The sequence below is a fragment of the Euphorbia lathyris genome, chromosome 1, assembly GCF_963576675.1.
Source record: "Euphorbia lathyris chromosome 1, ddEupLath1.1, whole genome shotgun sequence".
NCBI lineage: Eukaryota > Viridiplantae > Streptophyta > Magnoliopsida > Malpighiales > Euphorbiaceae > Euphorbia > Euphorbia lathyris.
In genome coordinates this window covers 55,466,963-55,477,866 of record NC_088910.1, presented here as the reverse complement: position 1 = coordinate 55,477,866, position 10,904 = coordinate 55,466,963, and the positions used below count along the sequence as shown (strand labels likewise).

Genomic DNA, 10,904 nt, shown 5'->3' with positions numbered 1-10,904 from the left:
TTTTTCAAATTGGCACTTGACCCAGGTTTGGAGACCATCCCCATTCCTAATTTTGATTCCTCGCTTCAATGGCTTGCGAATATCAAGGCTGACTCGTACCCGCACATAATTCGCCCAGTTCGTCAAGCTCTCTTCGTCGACCGACATCACATTCCCTACACTGTTTGCAATCTTCAGAATTGTTTTGGCCCCCCGACAGTTAAAAGGAATTCCGCTCAATCTGACCCACATCTCACAGAAGTTAAGATCAATCTGTGTTAGCTACGTAATCCCTTCGAAGTTAGCAAGAATGACTAGTTTTCTGTCGTAATGCCACGGTGAATCGTCCAGTACTCGATTTTTGTCCCTTTCCGACTCAAATTCAATCATGAACATACTATTACCCCATTCGTTCACTTTAAAACACTTATTCGTTCGCCAAATTGAGGAGAAAGCATTCGCCATAGATTTGAGGTTCAAGGGTTTTGTCGAAACTAACCTGCCAATCAATTTGAGCTTTGCTGTAGGATCTTCAATAAGTTATTCTTGCTCAATAATAATCTCTTCCTCGTCATCTTCGTGTAATTTTAATTTCCTCCAAGCTGCCTCCAATTCGTCCCCCATCTTCCTACGGTCAGTTCCGTATCACGACGGCAGTGTAACACCAAGAGTTGGTATTACCGGTGAGGCCACAACGGCCGAAATCCTGAGAAGACCTAGAGAGAACTAGGGTTCCAGGCAGAAACCGCACAAGGGGGCGTTATTCTTATATGTTAATATCACAGTAGGTGCTCAATCTATTTTTGAATTGTTAAAAACATAAATTTCTATCGCATATAAAATAAATGATACTTTGTTGCTGTGGTACATTATTGAAAGTTATTTTCTCCAAAATTGGTTTTGCATTTACCAACGTTAATGTAATAAAAATAGAAATCAGATACTATGTGTTAAAAAAGATACAGGAACATAAAGCATAAAAATCAGAGAATACCATTAAAGACAAATGGAATCCACTCCCCAAGTGATCGAGTCATTGTTGTCATTATTGAATAGGTAAATTAAAAGCATATTAGTATTAGTCCGCAGTCTTCTCGTCTTTCATTTCATGTTTAATCCCAAAAGCACGTCATTATCTTCACAAAAGTAGTTCATAAATCATCTTTATGTCTTTATTTTAGCCCATCGAATATTCATCATCCAATCAAAACATTATGTTGGACCAAGCAACACCAATTGCAACTACTTTTCTCTCTCTCTCTTATTTTCATAAATAATAATTAATTGAGTTAACCATGGTTCATGAAACGGGCAGCCTGTTTATTTTCTTTACGTCTAATGGAATTCCACAACCAAGTTAAAGAATAATGAAAACGGTGCCCTTTGGCATGCGCACAAGCAGCCTCAAACGCATCTTCTTCTCTCATAATGCATGAACATGACGACTTCATTTTCATTTTTTTTATTAAATCCCCACTAATTAAATAATGCCACCACCCCTACCCTAGCTAGTCTTACCATTGAGGAATCAACAGAAATATCAATTATTTTTAGGCAATAACATATTGAGTGGACCATAATTCAAATATATTCTTCCACAGATTGTGTCAGACAATCATATCCATCCTAGGAGCTTCTGCTTCTGCAATAATTAATCATTATGCATTGCACAATGGCAACAACCATGATCGACAAAGGAATCTCCCATAAGAGTCCAGAATTGAGGAGGAGCATTATAATATCAATTTGAATTTCAAGGACTTTAACAAATTTAGGCATTTACATGATACCTAACTCCAGCTTCTTGGGTACCTTATAAAATATGCAACAATGCAAAGGAAAAAGAACAAAAACAAAATGGAAAGGTCAAAGGAGTAACCTTCCTTGTGGCCATATATTATATATATGTAATATATTTGCTTCCCTCTGTGTACAACCCTGTAATGGCAGGGCAGCCTTCTATACATGAGATTTGGATTATTGCCTTTTCTTTTACTAACACATCCTACGCACCCACCATCCAACGTCTCTTAACTCGTATGTGTATAATCTTCTTCATTGCCCTTTCCATAACAAAGTCTTCTTATCAAGAAAACTATGTCTCATCTGTGGTACCAATTACTAGGACTGTGGAGAGATCAGACCAATTTGATAAAGGGTCACAATCTCCTATATTACTGTCATGTGCTGCTCAACGGATAATCATCTGACATCTGGAAGCACTCTTCTGGGTTTGAATAGAAATAGTCCTCTTCTTTTGGCCTCTCTGGGATCACCAATCTCTTTGTCGGGTTCCCCATCCGCTCTGAATGTGCTTCTTTTACAGCATCTGAGAACTCATCCCAACTCAAGGATCCGCTATTATATCTGTCTATCAAATCAACCAAAAGCCTTCTGTCCAGTAAAATTGTCTTCTTGAATCCAAGGAATCTGAATGAGAGAGAACAGCGTGTTGCTAACAATAATCACAAAACGAGATAGGATCACAAGACAAAAATAACTATCCCTGATTTAGGGACGTGCGCAAAATATTGTCCTCTGATTGGGACTGTCGAAACTGAAAACTGGAATCTATTGCCTAAGTTGACAGTTAAATTAATTTACAATTAAAACTGAAGCTGAAACATAATATACTAATACAACCAAATAAAAGTAACTGATGACAGAAATATACCTCCGGTGGCCTTCAACAACTTTAGCCATGTTTCCATCATATGTAGGAACAAAGATATCGCTCTCTAAAGCAACGAGATAATCTAGTGCTGCCATCTGAGATGAGTGGTTCTGAAAAAATCTAAGGTCTAATGGTTCCAGCAGCGTTTCCTTTCTGACCTGTAATACAAACAAGCACATACAATTAATAAAAGAGCTCTGCAGTAATTACTAAAGTTTATACAGTAGACAGCAGCTTCAGCTCTCTAACCACTTTCGGATAAGCTGCTGTAAGGCTTGCCATTCTCCTTTCTCCACCATATATTTCACCTGCTGCAATGTATATCTGTATGCTTGGATCAATGTCCAACGCCCTCAATGTGAGAGCTGTTTCCTCCGGTGTCAAAGGGCATAATCCGTCTTTCCTTTTTAGATCAGAATTTATTATTTTCTCTTTCCACCAAGGATAAGCATACCTGTTCAGACAATAAAATTCATGAACTGGGTATAAGAATTGAGAAAGATATTTCTTGCTGCAGGTTCCAAATTATCATGTAAAACATTTGCATAGCTCACCTCATTCTTGTCAATTCTTCTACCTCTTCATAATTGCAACCCTGCGAACAGCCAGAAAATGCTAACATGTCCATTTCATATCTGAGGTGAAGTACTAAAAAAGGACCATTTTGCCTAAGAAGCTTTATAACTCTTTTGCCTAACTCCTCTATCTGAGAGGTGAATTTCAGAGCACTAAAATTTACACGGCAACGCAGCTTCTGAATTTCAATAGGTTGATGATTATTGGCAAGTCGAGCATCGGTTCTATTAAGATGTAAAACCTTGTACTTCTGTATCAAAGGAAGAATCTGAATGTTGCAAAAGACAAAAAAAAGGCACAATGAGCGAAAATGAGGTGCATGAAGTGTTCGATACATCAACACCGATTGGAGTTACTAAATACAGGCAAGCTGAACTGAAATCCGCATTAAATTTTTTTAAAAGAATGACCAAAAAAGAAAAAGAAAAAACAAGCTTACCTGATTGCTATAATAAGATATATCAGACCAACTGACGGGTGCCATGGTATACGTCATACCCAGTTCCACTCTGCCCTTCAGCCTAGGAGGCAATTGTTTCAATATCCGAACTTCATCTCTCAATGATGTAATGAAATGATCAAGATCAAATATATCTTGAAACTCACTGCAATAACATTTAGGCAAATTCATACTCATAATAAGAAAACAAAAATAAAGAAAACTACCACACAACAATAGCCTACAGACTTGCTAGTAAAAGTATATTGACGGACCTGGGATCTGCCCAAAAGGAAGTTTTATCCAGCTCAGGAACAATAAGTGTGACATTCAAATACCTTGCAATAGCAACCATGTCACAAATCTACAAAACAATAAAATCATATTAATTGCCAAATATATGCTCAATCAACAAGATTCAGCCACAGTTGTATGCACACATCATATGAACTATGGTAGCACTCACCGCTGCTCTCATTTGATTGAGACCTCCATTGCAGGAAACCATGAGATATCCATTGTTCTTATAAACCCCTAATGCCAAAATACCAAATATGAACAGCAGTTGCATCAGTAATAGAGAATGTTACCACGAGAGAGGACCCCATTAGAATATGATCACATATTGAAACACGGAACGACAATCACCAAATAAATTCTACTCATGTAGCTAGAAGGAAGATATCAGAGGCCAACAAGTAATCGAAAAGGGTCCACAGGGAGAAAAGTCTATTTAAATTAACGTGAAAACTTGCAACAGAGGACTTTTGTCATATAAAAAGAACATGCAAAACGATGCCATCAATTTCTTAAGCTTTCTAGAAGGCCTCGTTTCTAAATGACAAGCTTCAAGTTCCAAAATCAACCAACAACTACTCTTTTTGAACTTAAAAACAGCCAAACTAGAAATGAAAGACGAACAAAACCCCCCAAAAATAGCAAGTGACAAATATCATCTAAAAAATGCATCTTCTACCTGCCCAAAAACATTAAAACGGAAAGAATAAGAAGTCTTGAATTCCTTGTTTTTCTCCTATAGTCATGCAAAAACAAAAAATCACAAATCAAGTTGGAAAGAGTACGCAATGACATAGAATCCAGATTAATCAATAGTAACAACAATTGACTCACTCTTCGGGGGCAACAGTCGAACTGGCAGAGCAGGAAGGTTCTCCTCCAAGGCGGCCGATTCATGAGAGAAACAAGAGGGCCATCCTTTCAAAACCCTAGGCCCCCACATCTCGCCGATCGTCGTCAATTGAACAATACATGTCCATAATAAAACCGAAGAGGTGGCGCGTATCATCCACATCTTCATTTTCGACCTCGATATACTCTTTACCTTCTCCACTCCTTTAAGCGCTCCCATATCCTTCTGTTTCACTCTTCTCTCCGCAATTTCACTACTCTCAGTCTATTCTATCCTGCACATTCCTCTCCGTACACTTAACTCCCCCACCAAACCACAACCGGCTATACTCACTCCTCTTATCCCAAATTTTGAACAATGTAGGATCCTTAAAGCCAACAGAACGCCTTGATTTCGCAACAAATTGGATGAAACCGACAAAAAAATGTGAAACTTTGCTTGTTGCGGTATATTTCCTATCGAAATCTTCAAGATCCAAAGTTGCCAAAAAAAGTAGAAACAGATCAAGAAAAAAATTATAATACGGAAAGGACAAATCCTAACTCAACAAAGCGAGCATTCGATTTCCTTATCCGAATTCTAAAATCTCCTTCCCAATTTACATTCACCGACAATAGAAATCCATAAAGTCGGCGTCCACTTTCAAGAAAGCACAACCAAATCTACCTCAAATTAATCGGCCACGAAGATTGCAGAATTCGTCGGAAAGTAACACCGGCGTTGAGACAAGAAGGAAGGAGAGACAGTTATTAGGACGAGATTGGGAAGAACGCAGTGAAATAAAAGGTAAAATGGTGCGAACCGTACACCGCTTGATCGATCGCTTCCTCGGTTTCTCTTCTCTTCTATCTTCTCTTTATAAACCATAGTTAAGAGTTGACTACTACTGGTTAACTCCTTTCTCTAGTTAAGTAGTAGCAGCCAATAAATGCTCGCCAGCTACATACTGATACGGAGGGTCCTACTGGAATTATTTGTCTTTGACGTGGCAATTTATCATTCCATTGATCTTTTACACGTGGCTACATCATATCCCGGGCTCATATCACCTCCGTAATATGAGTTGGTTTGATTTTTGTACTCAGACGTTTCGTTCGGGGATATTTTCCCTTATTCGTCACGCCGACAATATATCGCGATAAATTGCCACAGTTTCGCCGTCGTTCGTCTATATGGCATATGCTGATTTAAGGAGTCCACGCCGTGTATTCTTCTTTTTCTTTCTTTTTATGGTAAATAATTTGTTAGCGGTTGCATTGTTACCCAAAATAAAATACTGATAGTTACGCTATTTACATTACTATACTTCTCCTAATTTTATTTTCCAAAATACTCATAGTTACGGTATTTATCATGATTCCGACGGTTCAAAAATTAGAATCTTTTTTTTTGAAAGACAAAAATTAGAATCTCCTATATTATTGCTTGAAATAAATCTTGTTTGCTTGTCGATCTATATTTAAGTACAGTAAAATTTTTATAAATTAATAATGTTGACATCATGAAATTTTATTAATTTAGAGAGTTATTAATTAATCGATAAATTAATAATTATAAATTTATACAGTGATTTTAAAATTTTTTTAAGAATAAATTTGAAATTACTAATTTAAATAAAGTTTTTGTCTAAAATCAATGAACAAATAAAATTAAATATACATTATATAAGTTAATTGAACTTGGAAATTCATTGTATTTATGTTAAAAATATTCAATGTATCATTGCTAATGAATTACTATATAAATTTATATGGAGTTTGTTTCAAATCATACCAAAAATAGGCTTCCCATGAATCTGTCACAACGAATTTAGATGAAACAACCACGGAAGACATTTATGAACTTGAGAGAATGATTGAACAGCTTGGTTACCGCAATCCAATGGATGTCAATCAAATATTGGATTATCCAGGTGAAAACAATGAATGTTCACAAGTCCAAAGTTTAGAAGAAATTTTGTCGAGCGTTATGCAAAATTCAATTGAGGATGAAGCTGATGATGATTTGATACCTTTGAAACCAGTCACAAGAAATGAAGCAATTATAGCATCATCCACTCTTTACAAAAAAATTTGTTACAATTTGATAAGGATACATCATAACTTTTGAATGCACTGAGAATAGTTAGAGATGAAATTCAACTAGATTTAAATTTCAAGAAAAAACAAAATACAGTACTGATGACCCGCGAGGCTAAACCGGGTCATATTCATTTCGCAGGCCCAGCCCATACTTAGACCCATGGTCTAAGATCGGATGGGACCCGAATAAAGGAAGCGGGCGCAGCGAGTAACCGCCCCGAATGGGACCCGAATAAGCGGAAACGGGTGAAGCGAGTAACCGCCCCGAATTCCTAAATGGAGCATCAAGACTCCCACTCAGAACCACGTTCGTTGCCATGAAAGCCACGAAAGGGACATGGCCTAAAAAGGGGGAACCGCCCTCAGAACGTGGCCCACTAAGGAGTAACCTCCCTCGGCAGTTACCTAAAAAACACCTATAAAAGGCCTTAAGAACAAGGGAAAAAGGTATGCTCACAATTTTCCCCGCAATACTATTGTCAAATTACCAACCTTCTTACAAAAACTGACTTGATCGTCGGAGAGTTTTCCCGGAGATCCTGTCTCCGGTTCTGTTTTGCAGGTAACTCTGGCAGAGAATATCAAATCGGATCCGGCAAGTTATCATTGGTGCGGTGAGCGTGGACCTTTTTTTACCAACGTCTGGTTAAAGGTACACAAGGAACATGTCAGAACCATCACGAACGGCCGGCGTTATAACCAGATCAACCAGTATGAACTCTAGGGGACCACGGATTGTGAATTCGCAACCTGCAAGTACACGGCCTGTGGTGCCTAGCTCGTCGGGCCCTTTGGGACAATTGGGTCCCTTATTGGAAGTTCAGGTGCAAACTGAAATGGAGATGTCCAATAGTGACTTCGTGCAGATGGCGGGACAAGTCTTGGCTTCGAATATGAGCCAGGCGGCTGGAGATCGAATGATTAATTTATTAACGGCTCTCGCCGGACACAATACCGCCATAGCGGCTGCTCCTTAAGAACCTGTGGTCATCTCAACACAATCACTGACTATCCCTGTCATATCTGCCCTCCCGCAGCCATCTCAGGCGCCAAATCAAGTGGGCCAGAGTAGTCGCACAAACCCACACAGCCACCCAAGCAACTACTCGCACCCAGATCTCATTACGACGATACATCCGACCGGGCAGCCATCCCAACCGTTGCCAGGAGTGCCAGGAACTCTTCCGCTACAACAAGTGCAACCTTTTGTTCACAGACATTCGAAGTTGATGACGCCTGACGCAACTATGTCTGGGCGAGAGCACACTTGGAACTTTGATCCTATAACGGGACAGCGGTTAGTCCCCCAACGGATCTCAACACCGATTGGTGGGTGGATGCCACCCAGAATTCACCAGCAGCGGATGGAAGAAGTCCGGCGAGTACCCGATATTGACTTAGAAGATCAATTACGGAGCATGATGGAGCGAATTGGGTACTTGCCTAGGCCGAGAGCCGAGGTCCAGAGCGATTCACCTTTCGCCCCTTCGTTGCGGGAATTCATTCCAGATCACAGAATCAAAGCGCCCGCGATACCTAAATACTATGGGGATCCAAATTCCGACCCTGAAGCACATGTCAGGAACTATAGAGAACTAATGGATGTCGCAGGAGCAAGTGAAAGCATCATTTGCCGGTTATTCTCGACGACTTTGGGCGGGGCTGCATCTGATTGGTTTCGATCTTTACCTGCAGAATCTATTCGCAATTGGCAACAATATAGTCGGGATTTCTGTGCGAAGTTCGTGGGCTGTAAGGCGGCAGATGTGACGGATAGGCAGCTGAAGGAGATCAAACAGAGAAACTATAATTCCCTAAGGGAATTTGTTGTCGCATTTAACGATATTTTGGTGCGATTACAGAACTTGGATATCGTGAGCATTCGCAACATCATGGCGGATGGAACCACAGATTGGAGCATGCGGGAAGAAATCATCCGCAACAAGCCACGCACCGTAGCCGAACTTATGAAGATAGCAAAGGAATTCATGGAAGTGGATGATGTCAACAGGGAACATAGGGCTCAAACCCGGCGAGAAAGAGATGCCGCTAGATCCACTTCGGACAATCGGCGCCAGATCCAGTCCAAAAGCAATTTTGTTCGAAGAGGCGATCGCCCCTTTCAAAGTGGAGGATATCAGACACCATTAAACACGACTCACCAGGAGGTGTTACTTTGGATCAAAAAGAGCCCCCTGAAGAAGGATGTGCGGTTCCCCGAGGTAAAAGGTCGAACCAGTTTGGGGCGACATCCTAACAAATATTGCAGGTTCCACAGATTGAACGGCCATGACACGAATGATTGCTATGAATTAAAGAAGGAGATTGAAAGGCTGATAGAAAGGGGCAAACTGAGTCAATTTGTACGAAAAGAGGCTAATAATGAGGAAGCAACGTTACCGCATGAAGCAGAGGCAAGGCCCGAAAAGAAGCAGAAAAAAGGAGTGATAAACGTGATAGCCGGCGGGATCTATGAGCCTCCAACAAAAAGAGCTCGCCGTGAACAGCGAAAAAGCAACACTCATAGGGGGGATGCCCTCAACTACTCATTTGCGCGAATCACGGAGCCGCATGCGGATGCTTTGGTGATCACAATGGCTGTGGAAGGCTGGGACATCAAGCGGGTCCTTATTGATACTGGCAGTTCTTGTACTGTTATTACTCGGACTGCATTCAACAAGTTGGGAATTAATGACGAGCGAGTGGAACACACCTTCATGGATGTAACTGGTTTTGGGGGTCAATCCTCTCAAACAAGTGGATAGGTGGTGTTGGAGGCAGAAATGGGCGATAAAAACCTAAAATGGCAAGGTGATTTAGAATTCGCAATTGTTGATCTCCCATTGGCCTACAACATAATTATGGGACGCCCATTCTTGTCGGAAACGGAGTCGCTCATCTCAATGAAACATTTAACATTACATTTGCCAACACACCAAGGGTGAGTCATAGTTGAAGGTGATCAACTTGTATCTCAACAGGCCTATACATTGTCACTCGAACCAAAGCCAGACGAAGAGGATAAAGTCGAAGAGAAGCTGCCAGTGGAAGCATTGGGAGAAACGGAACTATTCGCCATCTCACATAACAAGAACGTGCGAATAGCGGCTGGACTCTCAGAAGAAACAAAGAAAGCCATTACTGAGGTATTGATCCAATGCGAGTCGGCATTCGCCGCTCCGAATGAAGTGCTGAAAGGAATAAGTCCAGATATAGCAACCCATCGTTTGAATGTGGACAAAGGTGCAACCCCAGTGCGACAGAAAAAGAGAGGGCACGCTCCAGAGCGGCAGAAGGCGATTGAAAAAGTTGTGGTGGATTTGCTAAAGTCAGATGCGATTCGAGAAGTCACCTATCCGGAGTGGCTAGCCAATGTGGTGCTAGTCAAAAAGCCAAATGGAACGTACAGAATGTGCGTCGACTTCAAAGATCTGAATAAGGCATGTCCGAAGGATATGTATCCGCTTCCTAACATTGATATATTGGTAGATGGGACTGCAGGATATGAAGCTTTATCATTCACCGAAGGATATCAAAGAAATCCTGGAAGTGCTAATCAAATATGGCCTCAAATTGAACCCAGAGAAATGCACATTCGGAGCAAGAGCGGGAAAGTTCCTGGGTTTCATTGTTAGCGGCAAGGGAGTTGAGGCGAATCCCGAGAAGGTTAAAGCAGTAATGGAGATGAAAACGCTGAGGAGCATAAGAGAAGTACAGAGACTGAATGGGCGGTTGGTGGCATTAGGACGATTCATATCATGCTCAGCTAGGAGATGTCAACCTTTCTATAATGCCATCAAAAAATCCAAGTCCTTTGAATGGACGCCGGATTGTCAAGAAGCATTCGAGGGGATAAAGCGATTACTGTGTTATCCGCCCTTAATGAGCAGGCCGGCGGAGGGAGAAGATTTATTTCTCTACGTATCCGTCACCAATATGGCGATATGCACTGTGATGGTGCGAGAAGAAGAAGAGCAACAATATCCAGTGTACTACGTGAGCAAA

The 10,904-nt window shown here is 40.8% G+C and overlaps 1 protein-coding gene across 1 annotated transcript; it reads right to left on the bottom strand.

Annotated features, from left to right (window-relative positions):
• Positions 1-1,681: 1,681 nt before the first annotated feature.
• On the bottom strand, positions 1,682-5,683 carry LOC136233822 (rhamnogalacturonan I rhamnosyltransferase 1-like). The gene is made up of 8 exons (XM_066023505.1): positions 4,800-5,683; positions 4,135-4,202; positions 3,944-4,032; positions 3,669-3,834; positions 3,208-3,497; positions 2,903-3,107; positions 2,654-2,811; positions 1,682-2,409 (listed from the first exon to the last, which is right to left on the bottom strand). The coding sequence occupies exons 1-8, from the start codon at positions 5,035-5,037 to the stop codon at positions 2,160-2,162; spliced, it is 1,464 nt and encodes a 487-aa protein (XP_065879577.1). The 5' UTR covers positions 5,038-5,683; the 3' UTR covers positions 1,682-2,159.
• Positions 5,684-10,904: the final 5,221 nt, after the last annotated feature.